We start from the raw sequence: 19,992 nt of genomic DNA on the forward strand, positions 1-19,992 counted from the left end.
TCCGTCCAGCCCCATTAACTATAATGGGGACAGGCAGAGATCTGGCCCCATTCCGGCAAATATGCCGAGAATTGGCCAGAAGAAAACCGTTGTACTACGTGTACGTAATGTACTGCCCTCCACCTGTACTACACTGCCCTCCACCTGTACTAAATGTACTGTACTGCCCTCCACCTGTACTACATTTACTGTACTGCCCTCCACCTGTACTACATTTACTGTACTGCCCTCCACCTGTACTACATGTACTGTACTGCCCTCCACCTGTACTACATGTACTGTACTGCCCTCCACCTGTACTACATTTACTGTACTGCCCTCCACCTGTACTACATTTACTGTACTGCCCTCCACCTGTACTACATTTACTGTACTGCCCTCCACCTGTACTACATTTACTGTACTGCCCTCCACCTGTACTACATTTACTGTACTGCCCTCCACCTGTACTACATGTACTGTACTGCCCTCCACCTGTACTACATTTACTGTACTGCCCTCCACCTGTACTACATTTACTGCACTGCCCTCCACCTGTACTACATGTACTGTACTGACCTCCACCTGTACTACATGTACTGTACTGCCCTTCACCTGTACTACATGTACTGTACTACCCTTTACCTGTACTATATTTACTGTACTCCCCTCTACCTGTACTGTACTGCCCTCCACCTGTACTATATTTACTGTACTCCCCTCTATCTGTACTAAATTTACTGTACTGCCCTTTGCCTGTACTACATGTATAGTACTGCATGTGCTGTACTGCCCTCAACCTGTACTACATGTACTGTATTGCCCTCTGCCTGTACTACACGTAGTGTACTGCCCTCTGCCTGTAGCACATGTACTGCCCTCTACATGCACTTCCTTCACTAATCTTCCCTCTACCTGTACAGTATTGCATTTACTGCACTGCCCTCTACATGCACTCCATTCACTACACTGCCCTCTATCTGTACTACAGTGCAGTATATGTAGTACAGGTAAAGGGCAGTACAGCACATTTACTTGTACTACATTCACTGCACTGCTCTCTACCTGTACTGTACTGCTCTGTGCCAGGTCTAGCAGCTCCTCTGGGCACCAGGTGAAGGCCATTAATTTTGTTATTACTGTACATTGTGTGCTCTCCTCTATATAGAAAGTCATTCACACCTTGCAGGAGCGCTGTCTGACTTTTATATGAAAAGACTTGCTATACCTGTATTAGATGTCTATGTCTAGATATCTTATCTGTCTTTAATTAAAAAATTTCCTTATTTTGGGTTGACATTTAAATTTCAGAGGCTGTTTTGGAACAAATCAGAACAAACATCCCTGCCCAAAATCGAATGTCATGGCGAAATGACAAGTACAGTCATAAAGTAGACAGAGCCTCTGCTTCCGAAGCTGAAGCTATTGGTGAATTAGGGCACAGCTAAACTGGCTGCGCAAAATTTGCCACAGCCAGGATTGCGGGGGCAACACAGTGCAGCAGTGATCCCATAGAAATGAATGGAGTTTCAGAACAAGTCACACGTGCCGCAACTGCAAACCCTGAATCTCAAAAAATCCAACTGTGCTGGATTTTTTGTCATCAGGGATCACAGTCGTGGCACACGAGCGAATCGCACTGCAACTCCATTTCTATGGGATCACCGCTGCACTGAGATTCCCCCGCAAGCCTGGCCACAACCAGCATCGCTGTGTAGTCATTCCCTAACTGGTTGGCACGGTATGGGGTGTCGGACCACCACCAATCAGCTAGTGAAGGCTTATTCTGAGGATAGTCCAAGTCTATAATGGTTTTTTGTTAAAAGGTTTCTGAGACTTATATACTGATGACTTAGCCTCTGGTTAGGTCATCAATATCTGATTGGTGGGGGTCCGACATCCGCCCCCCCCTTCCCCCGGTGATCAGCTGTTTGAGAAGCCACTGGCACTCCTGTAAGCGCTGTGCTCTTCTCTCTGCTCACCAAGCACAGTGCCGTACATTGTATAGCCACTGAGGAAGAGGGAGACCCCTCGAAACGCGTCTGGCTGGTCCTTGAGAGAGCGACGAACTACCCACCTAAACAAAACCCGAGCCGAGTCTAAGGGACTATTTAGTCATTAGAAGACTTTTGCGCTGGTCTGGATACAGCTGAAAACAGAAACCAGTCGAAGGTATCGCGAGATTCCGCGACTCCAGCTGAGTGTTGCCTGGAAGGCGAAACGAAAGTATACCACGTGGAACGCCGAGACCAGAGGACACGAAACAGCAAGTAGTAATTACCGGACGTAGCAAGCGCAATAACGGCAAAACTTTCAGGGCAGCTACACTTTGAAGACAAGGTAAGAGGGGTGAGGAAGAGGGGGACGCCCCAACAACCAAACCCTGTCTTGAGTTACCTTGTACTATCGCAAGTGTGGATGACATATGCTGCTAGAAATTGAAAGACTTTCTCTTTCTTATAATAATAACATTGGATACACGCTATATGCAAACAAGTTATAAGAAGATACTAAGTTACTGCAAGGTTTCTACACAAATCTTTATCACCATAAAAAAAAAAATTCTTTGGAGAAGGACTTTTTTACAGGAGAACTGCACTTATCTTTCACAATCTTATAATCTTAATTTCACAGTCACAAGACACAGATACTTCTGAATATATTATTAACTTTTGGTATAATCTGATTTGTATATACTGTTTATCCATTTATATAAGCGGATCCCGAACCTCAGTATATTATATTATATTGTATTTTAGTATTATTTATGTGTTTTAATGAATATAATTTCTATAGACATACCAAGTGGTGAGTGCCTGTCTTTATCTATATATGTACATTGTATAGCGGCTGTGCATGTTATCGCGCTCATCCTCATTCACTTCAATGGGGCTGATGAACGCGTCGGCACTGACCTAGGAAAAGCTGAGAAGGCCGCAGCACTACTGCGAACGCCGGTTTCTTCTCAAACATCTGATTAGCGGGGGTCCCAGGTGTTGGTCTCCCACTGATCCGATACTGATGACCTATCCAGAGGATAGGTTATTAGTATATAAGTCTCGGAAATCCCCTTTACACACTGCAGTGTAAATCACAGCACATATTATATGCAATTGGAAAATGTGTCATGATGCAGCGATTTCTTAATCATGTGCTATAAAACATTTGGTTGGCCAGCCCGAGATCATTGGAGTTGAGGTCTAGGGTCAGGTTCACACTTCAGTTATTTGGTCAGTTATTTCCATTAGTTATTGTGAGTCAAAAACCAGTAGTGAAGCCTTCACAGAGATCAGGTATAATGGAAATATCTGCACCTGTTCTGTGTTTTTGACACGCACCTGGTTTTGGCCCACAATAACTGATGGAAATAACTCACCAAATAACTGATCTGGGAACTCAGCTAAGGCCACAAATAATTACCTACACTGGTAACTGGTTTGCTCTTAAATAGATGAAGGGGAACTATTGAAAATTTATTTATTTCAAGATGAAAATGACATTTGTTCTGCTATTTCCCACAGATAAGAAGGTACTCTGCCTCAGAACTCTTTGACCGACAGTAAGGTGAGTAAGATGCCATATACATGCATACTGTACATCCTCACATATACAATACTCACTATAAAAGATGAATGTCTAGTATTAAATTATTATTTTTCTCTTAGATCAAAAAACAGCTTTACTCGAGTCACAATGCATCGGATGACAATTCTGGGGCTGGTCGCTTCGGCAGTGGTCTTGCTGGTAGTTGGGATTTTGATTGGTCATTTTGCAATCATTCCTTCACAAGTTTCATGGCTAAAAGAAATGAGCAAAGATGGAGATCCCAAATACAGCCGTCAACTCCACCAAGAGATCCAGGCTGAGGAGATTCACAAAAACTTACAGTAAGACTAAAGATTTACAATCTTAAAATGCTAAAAACACAATTGCAGTAAACTTTATCTTGACTTTCACTTTCTCTTGTGTTAGGTTGGCGCTACATAGTGTTCTTGGCCACGTAACCCATCAAGTGACTAAAGATCTCTGTGTAGCAAGGCAGCCCTTGAACTGAATGGTGTTGTAGAGCAATTGATTAATTGGTAAAACCAGTTGCACTGCAACACCACTCACATAGAGATCTTTGATCACTTGAACGGTGTTGTGACTAGTGTTGATCGAGCACCGTACTGCACGGGGGCTCGGGCCGAACACATGATATTCGGGTGCTCACCTGAGTATAATGGAAGTCAATGGGAGAACCCGAGCATTAAACCAGGTACCCCCTTCTCTGAAGAGGGGAGGGTGCCCGGTTTATAAGAAAATGTCATAAATTGTTGGTAACACCACCGAAATGGTTCTGTAACAGCATAGGGGGGATGTATGGATGCATCTTGGACTAGCTGGTCGCTGCTGGGAACTATGTTGCCCGAATAGTACACCACTTTTACATAATGACAATAATACGCACAAAACCAAGGGGAGGAAAAAAACGATTTTAGAAGAAAAAATTATAGAAAACATTATTTCCTAAATATTTACTTGTATGTAAAGTGCAAGTGCTGCCAAAAATTACAAGGAAGAGGCACTCCGATACACCCTTAGTTACACATAAAGGAGGGCATCATACACACCCTTTAAAAATTATGATTGATGGCCTGCTGGTGACCCTCAAAAACATTAGGAGCAAGGGCCTGCTGATCTGACCATTTAAAACATTATGGGCGGTGGCCTGCTGCTGCTTTGGTGACTCTAGTTAACCTGGGGCCGATGGCACATCCCCGTGACGACGACAATCTATTCGGATGTCTGGCCTATCAACTTTCGATGTAATTCTCAGCTCAAAACCATTGTAAACTACGGGTAATGAGGCATCAGTGTTCGATTCTGGAGAGGGAGCCTGCAAAACGGCTACCACATCCAAGGAAGGCAAGCGGGTGGCGCGCAAATCACACACTCCCGACTCGTGGAGGTAATGACGATAAATAATAATACAGGACTATTAAGATGCGCTGTTATTGGAATGAGTAATACAAAATTACAGGGAATGTCACAGCGGTATTTTGGATGAGGAAACGTTATACAGGAGAGGTACACTGTTGCCGCTTTGTTGACTCTAGATAACTTCTGCCTGATCGCACGTCCCCGTGAAGTCCACGATCCATTTTGATATCTTCCCTATCCACTTTCGATGTTCTTTTAGCGCCTAACATGATAAACTGCTAGTACTTCAAAGCAAGGCAGCATGAGTTGGGCGCCTGCAGGTGAGCTGACCCTGTAAAAGATTTTAGGTGCGGGCCTGCTGGTGATCTGACCCTGTAAAACATTATATGCGAGTGCCTGCGGGTGAGCTGACCCTGTACAAGATTTGAGTTGCGGGCCTGCAAGTGAGCTGACCCAGTAAAAGATTTGAGTTGCGGGCCTGCAGCTGAGCTGACCCTGTAATAGATTTGAGTTGTGGGCCTGCTGGTGAGCTGAGGTGGAACCGTCAAACCCAACTTGATTTTGATGGCTGCAAAAAAAGTATATGCGAGGGCCTGCTGGTGAGCGGACTCTGTAAAAAATTATATGTGAGGGCCTGCTGGTGAGCGGATCCTGTAAAAAATTAGATGTGAGGGCCTGCTGGTGAGCGGACCCTGTAAAAAATTATATGGGAGGGCCTGCTGGTGAGTGGACCCTGTAAAAAATTAGATGTGAGGGCCTGCTAATGAGCGGACCCTCTAAAAAATTATATTTGAAGTCCGTATATGCGAGGGCATTATATGTGACGAATAAGCAATGCATGTTGATATGACAAAGTTTGGCAAACTGAAGAAAAAGGCGCTCATAGGGTGAGTACGTTCAGAAACAAGCCTCCAAATGCAGAAAAAGTGGTTCTGCTCACCTGTTATTGTTGCACCTAAGATTCAGTGCAACTGTAATGGAGGCGGGTAAGAGTGATTGAGTTTAGCTGGTTGATGCTGCTGATTCCTTCCGTGTTCACCTTTGGCGGGGGCCAAGCCGCCGTCTGGGTCAGTGTATGTGGTAAGTTTCCACTGGACTTGGAGGTCGAGTGGAAGGATGGACAATAGGCTCATTTTGGTGTGGCACAGGTTGAAAACTACTCTTCTTTTGTCGTCTGCACTTTCCTCGAAAAAGCTCCATACTACCAAACACCTACCCCTTGGCAAGGGAGATTTACGCAAGGGGGTGCTCCTGTAGGACCGTGAACCGGGGAGGGACCCCCAGGATACAGCGAAGTCATGGAATAAAGAAAGCGACACAGACACCAGCTCTTGATGCAAAAACAGTAACTTTACTAAACAGTGGAATTAACAGTAATTACAAACACAGTATAATCACATACAGTATCAAATACAATGAACAACACAACGTCACATTCCCTTCTCTTGCCCCCAAACGACACTGTTTACGTGCCATGAATACTCCCAGCCTAGACGTTGGAGGAGCCTTGTAGTGTATCAACAATGGAGTATCCAGAATACCCTGTACCCCAGGCTCAGAGTCACAGTACCAGCCTAACTGAACAACCGTACCCAAGGCGGCGTACACAGCAGAGCCCGCAAGTCAATACTGTGCCACAGGGTAACGGACCTGACCGATGGCACACACGGCAGAGCCTACAAGTCAATAACCGTGCCGCTGAGTCACTGACCTAGGTATGTCCTGTGTTCACTGCTTGCTCCAAACCGACAGCAAGTCCCTGCCACAACATGTGACCCTGCAGAACCTGTAACTCTGACCCTCTGTTCCGATCAGCTTCCTGACGCCAATACTCATTCCCGCGAACAGAATCCGGACCCACACGGTTCTCTCATGCAGCTCACAAAATGGCGGACTACTTCTTCTCCAAGCTGAGCAACTCCACCTCTCCTGTTCCACGGCTCTTCCAGCCTTCCGGGACCCGATCCTCTCTCTCTGGGAAGCCTTCTGGATCGCTGACCCTGGCCTGGTTCTTATCCGATGGGGACTTACACCAACTCGCAGGTCCTTCCAGCCACCATAAGGGCCTCACAGGGTCTGTAACCACAGTCCAATTGACCTTCCGGGAACCTCTCTTCCTTGACAACATCTGCATTGCTGACAGGCATCAGTCACTTCTGACCGTGACTTTGACTGCTCCAAGTCCCACAGACCTGAGGATGGCACTGGATCCTGTCTTCAGCCTCTGCACAAACATGTCTCCTCATGTCACCATTTCCTCTCTCTCTGGCACACACAGCAGCATGATTCATTATCTATTTTGCATATTCAAATCCCAGAGTGTGCTGGCTGTAGCTGCAAAACAGTGGCCTCTAGTGCCCAAAATGCCAAATGACAGTTTCAGAAACAGCATTCAGGAATCAGTGGCTGTTTCTCCATCTTACACTCCGTGGAACAGTGGTGCCCGCCTTCTACCTTTTTCCACCCCACTGCCTCTTCCAGCCTGTTGCAGTGCTGCAGATCCCTCCCCCTCTGTACTGCTCTCCTCGCTCAGCTTGTTGCCACCTTCCCTGGTTGGGTCAGTGACCTAGTCATCCAGCCCTTCCTCTTCCACTTCTTCACTCTGATCATCCTCCTGATTTGTTGACCTAACCACAACCTCAGTGATTGACAACTGTGTGTCATCCTCTTCCTCAACCTCTTGAGACAATAATTGCGGTTGAGTCATTGGCAACTGTGTCGTCTCATCATCATCCACCTCATTAAACACTAATTGCCGTTCCCCCAGCGTCATGTTCTTGTGACTCTGGATGCTCAAGAGGTTGGGAATCGGGGCACAAGATCTCAGGTCCCTCTTCAAGCGTGCTTGGCGAGAGGGCCAAATCAATTAATGGCGATGAAAAGAGGTCCTCGGAATATCCGAGTGTGGGATCACTTGTTTGGCCAGACTGTAAATGGTGGGAGGAAGGAGGATCAGGGTGAGGATTGTGTAGACCAGACTCCTGGCTACTGAGACTGGTAGCACTATCTGCTGCAATCCAACCAACCACCTGCTCACACTGGGCTGACTTCAAGAGTGGTGTCCTGCGCCGCCCTGCAAACTGGGACATGAAGCTAGGTATCTTGGATGATTGTTTTCAATGTGCCCAGGGCCACGGCCTCTGCGTGCACTATCAGCATCACGGCCACTTCCCCATCCCCTCGCCTTCTTCAATAAATGTTATATGCACGCTTGACACACAAGATGTGGCACAGATGTCACAGTTCACATTATATAGAAAAAGTATGGAAGGAGGAAAACGATTTCACTTATATTTTTTACTATCTCTTGTCCTGACACACACACGCTATTGCAGCGCAGATGTGACAATTCACTGCAGACACCGTTTAAAGGCAAAGTGTGGATAAATTATGGAAAAAATATTTGTTGTCACTAATATTTTTTCCAATATCTGGGCCTGACACACAGACGCTATTGCAGCACAGATGTGACAATTCACTGCAGGGACCGTTTATAAGAAAAATGTAGATAAATTAAGGGAAAAATATAATTGTTTTCGCTACAATTTTTCCCAATATCTGGCCCTGACACACACACGCTTTTGCAGCACAGATAAGACAATTCACTGCACGGACCGTTTATAGGAAAATTATGGATAAATTATGGAAAATATATATATTTGTTGTCACTAATATTTTTCCCAATATCTGGCCCTGACACACATACGCTATACGCTATTGCAGCACAGATGTGACAATTTACCGCAGGGACCGTTCATAGGAAAATTATGGAAAAATATATTTGTTGTCACTAATAATTTTTCCCAATATCTGGCGCTATTGCAGCACAGATGTGACAATTCACTGCAGGCAAAAATGTGGATAAATTATAGAAAAAATATAATTGTTTTCAATAATATTCTTCCTATCTCTGCCCCTAACACACAGAAGGTATTGCTGAACAGATGTCACAAGTCACTGCAGACACACTCTATAGAAAAAGTATTGCAAAGTATGGAGAAAAAAAAAATCGAAGACTACTTTGCAAGATGAAATTGCTGCCACCACACACAATAGTTCTTAAAAGGACTTTTGGGTCTTTGAAACATTTAAAAATTGAATAATCTGCGATCACAAACTCCCTACACTCTCTGTCCCTTCCTAAGCGCAGCTCTCCCTGACTCGCAATGAGCCGAACCCGCGTCAATGGGTTCTATATAGCACCCGATGACACGTTCTGGCCAGCCAATCACTGTACTGGCATTACAGTGATGGCAGTACTTACCTGCACGTTTATTGGCTGCTTAGCAGCCGTGAAACATGCGGGGAGGAGACTCGAGCATGGCTCTCGAGCACGGCTCTCGAGTACATGCGGTACTCGGCCGAGTACCGCCATGAGCCGAGCATAGCGATGCTCGAGCCGAACAGGTATTCAGCCGAGCATGCTCGCTCAACACTAGCTGTGTCCAATATCTCCGTGCAGACCCAGCCTTAAAGGGGTCATGCCGTGACTGATGACAACCAGACATCATATAGGACATGACAATCTCTTTCTAACAAAGCTAGAACCAGCCCTGTACCTCACATAGATCCAGAGATCTCCTCATTCATTGCTCCAATTGTTCTGCTGGATTTACTGTATATCAAGCTGTCAGTTTGGGGGCATTTCCTTTCTCCTGTAGCTCTTTCTCTGTAAGTGCCACAGCTCGTAGATATGGCTGGCGGCATTTGAAGATTTAAACTGAGCGTGTGCGACCACCTCAGTTAGGTGGAAAGAGAAATAAGGAAAAGAACAGCAGGTGGTGCTATACAGATACATTTTATTGAATAGCTCACTGGCTATACAAAATTTTTAGTTACATGTAATAAGAAAAGTATTCAGATCCAGGAGCTGGTTTGAAAAATGTAGAATATTAATCATGACAGAACCCCTTTATGTGTCAAATAAATTTAATAATTGTTACTTCAGTACTTCCAATATCATTCTTAAAGAGAACCTGTGACAATGAAAATGGCTAAGACTTGTAGGGCTAGATCAGCTAAATGTAATGAAACCTTTCGCTTAGCGATCCATTGCTTTTTTTCGGGAGAGAAAGTACTTTTAATCCATATGCAAATTATCAGTTAATTGCACCAAGGACACACAAGCCATTCTGTGCACCTTTGCTCTTCCTGCTTTGTCTATACGCCCCTCCCTGTCCTTAATTGACAGGACCAGGAGAGATAGCCAAGTAGGAACCTGCCCCAGTCAATCAGGGAGTAGGAGGGGCTGACATAACAAGCAGGAGGAGCAAGGGCGCACAGAGTAGTTTGGGTCCGCCCTCGGTGCATATAAAGGGCTTCTGTCACCCCACTAAACCTTTTATTTTATTTTTTTTTGCTTACTTATAATCCCTACACTGCGATTTATGGCTACATGATCAAATTAATCATTTTGGTCCTGTAGATTTAGTTTAAAACAAGCTTTTAAAATATGCTAATTACCTTGCTACCAGCAAGTAGGACGGCTACTTGCTGGTAGCAGCCGCATCCTCCGATCGTAAAGACGCCCCCTCCACATTGTGATTGACAGGGCCAGGGAACGGGATCGTTCTCTGCTGGCCCTGCCTGTTTGCATTTAAAATCTGGCGCCTGCGCCGCGGCCGTACCAGTCTTCAATTGGCGCAGGCACACTGAGAGGCGGCCGCTCGCTCGGCCGCTCTATCCTCAATGCGCCTGCGCCGATGACGTCACATCTACACCCAGCGCAGGCGCATTGAGGATGGAGCGGCCGCCTCTCAGTGCGCCTGCGCCAATTGAAGACAGGTACGGCCACTGCGCAGGCGCAAGATTTTAAATGCAAACAGGCAGGGCCAGCAGAGAACGATCCCGTTCCCTGGCCCTGTCAATCACAATGTGGAGGGGGCGTCTTTACGATCGGAGGATGCGGCTGCTACCAGCAAGTAGCCGCCCTACTTGCTGGTAGCAAGGTAATTAGCATATTTTAAAAGCTTGTTTTAAACTAAATCTACAGGACCAAAATGATTAATTTGATCATGTAGCCATAAATCGCAGTGTAGGGATTATAAGTAAGCAAAAAAAAAAAAGAAGTTTAGTGGGGTGACAGAAGCCCTTTAACTGTTAACTGCTGCCAACAGGGTAAGTAAAACTGAATCTTTTTGCAAACTAAATTCTCTAATGTATGTTTAGTAATATTATTTAGAATTCTGCATCCCCCCCCTTTTTTTAATTTATTTTATTTTGCTTATTTCTCCAGCTTTCACCGATGCCATCCAAAAAATTTCATAATAAACCAAATTTTAACTCAAAAGAGCACATTAAGGTTGGTTTCACAAAGGCGGCAGAGCAATCCAGCAGGCTGTTCTGGCAGTTCTCCAGATCTGGCCTCCCTGGATACTGCCGTTCACCGCCGGAGCCCATTGACTATGCTCTCCTTGCTCCACTAGATAGGAGCATGTACCCACGGATCTGCATTTTGGTCAATATACTAAAGTATTTATGTGATGTAAGATGCTTTTGTATCACTTTTTCACATTACATTGTACAATATATGTAAACCAAAACCAGAGAAAAAAAAACACAGAAAGATCATAATGAAATTTTTTGGAGCCGCTCCTAGTGTTGACTTAGAAATAGCGATGCAAATGCTGGCATGTGAAGCTAAAACATTAGGCTTTCAGTAGATTGTGAAACATCATGTTCTTACTATAAGAGACAGACTGTGAATTTTAGCACGTTCTTCCAGTTCTGCAACCTCCCCTGCTCCAACACTGGATACTATTGTTCATTTGTTTAGATTTCTTTATTCATTAAGGTGAAGGTAAACATCATTTTTGGCAAATATTTTATGGAGACTTTTTAATGAGAGTCTGTCAGCTAGTTTTACCCTATTAACCAGAACCTAGTTCCATGTATTGCTTGTGACGACAATTAAAAACATACCTTACCTACAGCATCGCAGAGAGATCACTTTTTAATAATATTTTCAGTTAGGATTTGGTGCACCCAAGGTGGGCCCTTGTCCCTTGGAGCACCAGCATTCCATCCCTCTAGTCTGAAAACCTATTTGCCAGGTAGTGGACAAATCTCTGCCGCATCTCATTATAGTCAATTGGAGCTGGCAGGCACGTAGTAACATCCAGCTATGCTGCACCCAGAGAAGTCCGGCCGGCTATCCTCTGCTGGAACAGCCTGCCGGGGAGCTCTAACGTTAGTGTGCAACTAGCCTTAGGCCCCTTTCACACGGGCGAGAATTCCGCGCGGGTGCAATGGGCGAGTTGAACGCATTGCACCCGCACTGAATCCTGACCCATTCATTTCTATGGGGTTATTCACATGAGCGGTGATTTTCATGCATCACTTGTGCGTTGCGTGAAAATCGCAGCATGCTCTATTTTGTGCGTTTTTCACGTAACGCAGGCTCCATAGAAATGAATGGGGTTGCGTGAAAATCGCTAGCATCCGCAAGCAAGTGCGGATGCGGTGCGATTTTCACGCACGGTTGCTAGGAGACGATCGGGATGGAGACCCGATCATTATTATTTTCCCTTATAACATGGTTAGAAGGGAAAATAATAGCATTCTGAATACAGAATGCATAGTAAAATAGTGCTGGAGGGGTTAACAAAAAATAAAAAATAATTTAACTCACCTTAATCCACTTGCTCGCGTAGCCGGCTTCTCTTCTGTGTGTCTTCTGTGCTGTTTTCAGCAACAGGACCTGTGGTGACGTCAATCCGGTCATCACATGATCCATCACATGATCTTTTACCATGGAGATGGATCATGTGATGACCGGAGTGACGTCACCACAGGTCCTGTTACTGCACACAGCTAAGACAGAAAAGATGCCAGGGCGCGATCAAGTGGATTAAGGTGAGTTAAATCTTTTTTTAAAATTTTTTTAACCCCTCCAGCGCTATTTTACTATGCATTCTGTATTCAGAATGCTATTATTTTCCCTTATAACCATGTTATAAGGGAAAATAATACAATCTACAGAACATCGATCTCAAGCCCGAACTTCTGTAAAGAAGTTCGGGTTTGGGTACCAAACATGCGCGATTTTTCTCACGCACGTGAAAAACGCATTACAATGTTTTGCACTCACGCAGAAAAATCGTGCGTGTTCCCGCAACGCACCCGCACATTTTCCCGCAACGCCTGTGTGAAAGAGGCCTTAGAAAATCTGACGCACAAGCCCCAAGGTTTATGTTAACTCCCATCCCCATACTTCTATACTAATCAAAATGCAGTATACAAAGACCAGTTGTACCTCCACATCATGACCAGTAACTATAGCTACCCCCAAGTATAGTGACACATGAATAGTGCCCCTGAAAACAATGGTACAGATAGGCACTGCTACCAAAATAGTGCCAGTGCCCCAGTGACTTGCTAAGAGCTAATTTGCATTCCCTCTTTCCAAAAATCACACAGTAATGGGAAAACAGGGCAGAGCTCAGGTCTAAAACCAGATTAAGTGGCCACTTCCATCATTTTTATTTGTTTTTGGCACATAAACAACCTATATGGTCTCATTTACATCTCTGTTTAGGAGATCTGGCTGTCTGATCAGGTGCAAATGCCGACTGTCGGCCAGACAAAAAAAACAAACCATTTTACGCAATGTTTTCTTGTCTGGCTGGAACCTAGCATTTATGCCGGAAATCAACTGGCTCTCCACCAGACCTCTTTGCAGTCAATGAGGATCCAACGGTGGCAGAGGATTCCGTAATCTGATCTGTGCCAGACCTTCTAACAGATGTGAAGAGGGCCTTTATGACTATTCTGATAAAAAAAAAAAAAGGTTTTGTATTAGCTTAAATAAGCTATCATTTTTCTACTCTGCAGGTTTTTTTCTAGCAGGCCTCATATAGCTGGAAGTTTCCAGGAGGAGGAGGTTTTGGTGAAGTATATACATAACACTTGGAAATCAAGTCTACATGGATCCAAGATCTACAACTACACCGTTCTTCTCTCTTACCCCAATGCAAGTGATCCCAATTATGTGTCCATTTTGTCTGCTGATGGGGTGGAAAGTGATCTCTCAGCCAAAGTGGAAAAGATTCTCAGTCCTGACCAGAATGATTCCACTGTGGTAAATCCTTTCAACGCCTATTCACCATCAGGCGTTATTGTGGTAAGTTCATAACGTATTCGCTTATTAGTATGTATCAAAAACGCAGGAAGTTAGTTTACAATTTACAAATGAGAGGCTATATGCACACCATACAGTATATTTATCAGGGAGATGCAAAGGTGGGAGTTGTATCGGGGACCTGGTCCCTGAGGGTGCCCATAGACACTAGTATTTTGACGGGCACATGGTAGGAGGAGACCCCGTTATAGATTATTCAGTGGGGCACAAAAGGTTCAAGATACATCTCTGAGGTTATCACATAGACATTCAGCTTATTAATGGAGATGGAGGCTCTGAGAGACCAAAGGTCCATTCACACCGACTGATAATCAGGCTTGTCATCAGGTGTAGCACATGCTGGTGTTGATAAATCAGGGCCTACATGCTGCCAAAACAACTTTGGACCGTTGTAAATCAGATCCAAGTAAAGGTCAAATTAGAGGTTCATTCAGTGTGTTGTTTTATTTTATTTTTACCACATGTAATATACTACTCTGTATGTGCTACATGCACTGTACTGTTATCTGCTAGTGCTAAATGTACTATACTGTTCTCCGCTAGTGCTAAATATACTATACTGTTCTCCGCTAGTGCTAAATGCACACTATACTGTTCTCCGCTAGTGCTAAATATACTATACTGTTCTCCACTAGTGCTAAATATACTATACTGTTCTCCGCTAGTGCTAAATGTACTATACTGTTCTCCGCTAGTGCTAAATATACTATACTGTTCTCCACTAGTGCTAAATATACTATACTATTCTCCACTAGTGCTAAATATACTATACTGTTCTCCGCTAGTGCTAAATGTACTATACTGTTCTCCGCTAGTGCTAAATGCACACTATACTGTTCTCCGCTAGTGCTAAATGTACTATACTGTTCTCCGCTAGTGCTAAATATACTATACTGTTCTCCGCTAGTGCTAAATGTACTATACTGTTCTCCGCTAGTGCTAAATATACTATACTGTTCTCCGCTAGTGCTAAATATACTATACTGTTCTCCACTAGTGCTAAATATACTATACTGTTCTCCGCTAGTGCTAAATGTACTATACTGTTCTCCGCTAGTGCTAAATGCACACTATACTGTTCTCCGCTAGTGCTAAATGTACTATACTTTTCTCCACTAGTGCTAAATGTACTATACTGTTCTCCGCTAGTGCTAAATATACTATACTGTTCTCCACTAGTGCTAAATGTACTATACTGTTCTCCGCTAGTGCTAAATATACTATACTGTTCTCCGCTAGTGCTAAATATACTATACTGTTCTCCGCTAGTGCTAAATGTACTATACAGTTCTCCGCTAGTGCTAAATGTACTATACTGTTCTCCGCTAGTGCTAAATGTACTATACTGTTCTCCACTAGTGCTAAATGTACTATACTGTTCTCCGCTAGTGCTAAATGCACACTATACTGTTCTCCGCTAGTGCTAAATGTACTATACTGTTCTCCGCTAGTGCTAAATATACTATACTGTTCTCCACTAGTGCTAAATATACTATACTGTTCTCCGCTAGTGCTAAATGTACTATACTGTTCTCCGCTAGTGCTAAATATACTATACTGTTCTCCACTAGTGCTAAATATACTATACTATTCTCCGCTAGTGCTAAATGTACTATACTGTTCTCCGCTAGTGCTAAATGCACACTATACTGTTCTCCGCTAGTGCTAAATGCACACTATACTGTTCTCCGCTAGTGCTAAATGTACTATACTGTTCTCCGCTAGTGCTAAATGCACACTATACTGTTCTCCGCTAGTGCTAAATGCACACTATACTGTTCTCCGCTAGTGCTAAATGTACTATACTATTCTCCACTAGTGCTAAATATACTATACTGTTCTCCGCTAGTGCTAAATGTACTATACTGTTCTCCACTAGTGCTAAATATACTATACTGTTCTCCGCTAGTGCTAAATGTACTATACTGTTCTCCGCTAGTGCTAAATGCACACTATACTGTTCTCCGCTAGTGCTAAATGTACTATACTATTCTCCACTAGTGCTAAATGTACTATACTGTTCTCCGCTAGTGCTAAATATACTATACTGTTCTCCACTAGTGCTAAATGTACTATACTGTTCTCCGCTAGTGCTAAATATACTATACTGTTCTCCGCTAGTGCTAAATATACTATACTGTTCTCCGCTAGTGCTAAATGTACTATACAGTTCTCCGCTAGTGCTAAATGTACTATACTGTTCTCCACTAGTGCTAAATGTACTATACTGTTCTCCACTAGTGCTAAATGTACTATACTGTTCTCCGCTAGTGCTAAATGCACACTATACTGTTCTCCGCTAGTGCTAAATGTACTATACTGTTCTCCGCTAGTGCTAAATATACTATACTGTTCTCCACTAGTGCTAAATATACTATACTGTTCTCCGCTAGTGCTAAATGCACACTATACTGTTCTCCGCTAGTGCTAAATGTACTATACTGCTGTCTACCTGTGCCACATTTACTGTACTTCTCTCTACTTGTCCTACATGTACTGTATTGCTCTCTACCTGTACTACATGTACTTTACTGCTCTCTAACTGTTCTACATGTATTATACTGATTTCCACATGTCCTACATGTGCTATGTGCTTGTACTACGGGTCTGTAGTTGTCCTGTAATAAATGGACTATAATTAGTGTATTGCTCTTTACCTGGCTTAGAACAAGCTGCTGTCGGGCACCAGATGAAGGCAGCTCAGGGATATTATTGCTGCACTCGGGATGTACAGTAAAGCAAGATGAAGCTCCTGTCCTTAACACTTTTCCCAACTTTCAACATTTCTGTTAAAAATAAGAATAAAATATACATAACTAATACAGATAAAACACAACCTTAATTTTTTTTATTTATTTTTTTGGGCGGGAGTTAACATTTGGGATCTTCAGCAGCAGTTACTTGTTTGCCATAGAGTTATGGTCTCATATTTCAATAGTTTTTAGATACAGTGGTTGTGATTAGTATTGTACACTCATTGATTATGTCTTTGGGAGATATGTAAATGATTACAGGTATGGTCTAATAAATCACTGGGTCTTGGAACAAGAGAGCATAAAACTGCTTCCTTTGCTGCCCTATAAAATGGCTCTCAGAGGCTACTTTGGGGTAGTGAATCTTTTGGCTGAGATTGCTGACTGCTAGACATGCCAAAATGCACTTGAAGACATTTTGTCCAGTTAAAAGACTGTCACAGAGGGCACATCATTGGACAGAGAGAAGCAGGATGGTCCTTTCAACAAACTGCCTGCCATCCAGGCCATTCAGACCTTGACCTTGGTGTTAGGAGGTGTTGGGAGCAGTTGTTATGTGGGGCTATGCACACACAGCAAACAAGCTCTGGGTGGCCAAGGGAGGCCACCAGTAGTTTCAATCATTTGATGCACTAACAAGTACCAGCAGCTCCCACGGTTTTACAGCCATTCATTTGCAGTGGTGTCATGTATGTGACACCTGAACTGCTATGTGCTGGAACAATATCATCTTTAGCAACACATACAGGTACTGTTTGGTATCCAGTGACTGGTTCAAGTATGGAGGCCTCGTGGTGAGTGCTTCAATCCTGCCTTTACTGTGGAGTGACACACTGCCCCAATTGCTGGTGTGATGATCTGGAGAGCCATCGCATACAACAGTTGGTCACCCCTATTAGTGATATGCGGGACACAGTGATAAGTGCAGGACATGTTGCAGCCACGTGTTGTTGCTCATGGCAAGGCTTTTGCAATAGAGCAGGATACGGGGTGTACACACTGATGCTAAATTATGCAATGTCTGGGTCAGGTGTAGATGATAGTCTATGTTTATTCGTGATGCCAATTGTAGCGTGCGCAGGGTACAATTACAGGGCCCTTCAAAGGTGTTATAACTCACATCCCAGTTTAGGAATGCCAGAGTGGGGTAATGTCTCTGTATGGTAGTGGTAATTGTGTCAACGGTGTCTCCTACCTGGGTACGGCTGGCCTCCTGGCTCACTTGTAATAAAATGAAGTGTAGTGATAGGAGGAGTACTAGAGGGATTTTGCAGCAGAAACTGACATCCAGACTTGTGGTAAAGTTCAAATTTATCTTTACGGAGAGTAACTTTCATCCAAGCAAGGTACAGCTTTAGTCTTAGGTCCCAGCAGGCTTTCATCAATGGTTGGCAGGAATGAATCTTCTGCTCTATCAACCTGGAGCTTGCAGGAAAGGACGTCTGCTTTGTAGCTCTATACTGTGGCAGGAATTTGGCTTCTGCACTTTCTATCTTCTGTTGTATGGGGACTGACTAGCTGAGGAGGAATATGGCTTCTCCTGGGTCTCTGGACTTTACTCACAGTTATCTTCTCAGGGTATGCTTTCTTCCTGGAACTGGAGGTTGTCTGCTTGTTTCATCCAGCTGAGGCTGCAGGGCTCAGGCTGGGGATTTGATCAATGTCTCAGCCAAGACAAGATCCTGGCTTTCTTCCCTATATCTGGGAGCTCCTAACACGAACAGCCTTCCCCAACAGTGGTAGCTGGCACACTCCCTCTAACTTTCTTCTCCATCCATGCTGCAGGATAGGGGCACAGCCCACTCTGCTCACAGAGGGGGATTTAAGGGTACTTTCACACTAGCGTTTTTCTTTTCCGGCATAGAATTCCATTACAGGGGCTCTATACCGGAAAAGAACTGATCAGGCATATCCCCATGCATTCTGAATGGAGAGTAATCCGTTCAGGATGCATTAGGATGTCTTCAGTTCAGTCATTTTGACTGATCAGGCAAAAGATAAAACCGTAGCATGCTACGGTTTTATCTCCGGCAAAAAAACCTGAAGACTTGCCTGAATGCCGGATCCGGCATTTTTCCCCGTAGGAATGTATTAGTTCTGGATCCGGCATTCAAAAAACCGCAATGCCGGATCCGTGAAAAATGATACAAGATGAATCCGTCTGTCCGCATGACAAGTAGAGAGACAGATCCATTCTTGCATCGCATTTGAGAGACGGATCTGCATCCGGATGCGTCTCACAAATGCTTTCAGTCACATCCAAATCGGCGGATCCGGCAGCCAGTTCCGACGACGGAACTGCCCGCCGGATCACACTGCCGCAAGTGTGAAAAAAGCCTAAACTTGAATTAACTATTCCAGCTTAGATGTACTTAACTGAACCTAATCCCTTACCAACGCATTGCTGCCACCTGCTGGTGAAATTGCAACAATAAACATTTAACGTGGTTTATAATGCACATTTGTGAATGACATAATGTAAACTCATATTAGATGACAAGATAAAGGCTCTTAACAGATTGTAGCGGGGTAGAACAGTTTCGTGACACAACTCTGGGGTGTTACACTTTCAACTGGCATTTTTCAGCAGGGTGATGCTTGCCCCCTCACAGTAAGGGTTTCTCAGCCAGATTGCAATTCTTCCATGGCCTGCCCAGTCACCAGATTCATCACCAATCAAGCATTATGGGACCTGCTAGCAGTCACCTTCTGCAGCCTACGCGTGTGCAGGATCTACAGGTCTAAGCTTAACATCTGTGGGCAAATGTGCCGCAGGATACCATACAGAACCTGTATGCCTCCATGCTAACCATATCTTATACTGTATCCAGGCTTGAGGCGGCCCAACAGGGGCCTAGAGCCTTCTTTCAAAAGTACAGTTTTCCCCAATAAACAGATTCTTCCGCTCTAATATTGTAATCATTACATCTATACTAATAAAAGCCCTGTGTACGTGATCAGGGCTGGTGTTCGTGCGTGTGTGCCGATTATAGAAGTGCGCATGCGCAGCAGACGGACACACACACACACAGGCCAATCCAGGTCGCAGAGCCGGGCTCGGAGGCACAGCGGCGGGAAAGCAGCGCTCAGGGAGGAGAACGCTGGAAGCCGGGCACAGCGGCTTTTTAGAGTTATACTCTGCCTGGAGCACACGGGAAAGCGCAGCCGTCACAGATCCCGGGGGGCCGTCCACACTGA

General features: G+C 44.3%; 1 protein-coding gene across 4 annotated transcripts in view; it reads left to right on the forward strand.

The window, feature by feature from the left end:
- The window catches only part of LOC122922106 (N-acetylated-alpha-linked acidic dipeptidase 2-like), a 155,890-nt gene that overhangs the window by 40,112 nt on the left and 95,786 nt on the right, over positions 1-19,992 (forward strand). For 2 of the 4 annotated variants that reach the window (XM_044272580.1, XM_044272582.1), the window contains exons 1-3: positions 3,415-3,543; positions 3,645-3,866; positions 13,735-14,023. In XM_044272580.1, the coding sequence (XP_044128515.1) occupies positions 3,673-3,866; positions 13,735-14,023 (483 nt within the window). In that variant the 5' untranslated portion in view covers positions 3,415-3,543; positions 3,645-3,672. Of the gene's footprint in view, positions 1-3,414; positions 3,544-3,644; positions 3,869-13,734; positions 14,024-19,992 lie in introns of those variants that run through there. The other 2 variants (XM_044272581.1, XM_044272583.1) reach the window with 2 other exon arrangements.

This window comes from Bufo gargarizans, chromosome 11 (assembly GCF_014858855.1).
Source record: "Bufo gargarizans isolate SCDJY-AF-19 chromosome 11, ASM1485885v1, whole genome shotgun sequence".
Classification (NCBI taxonomy): domain Eukaryota; kingdom Metazoa; phylum Chordata; class Amphibia; order Anura; family Bufonidae; genus Bufo; species Bufo gargarizans.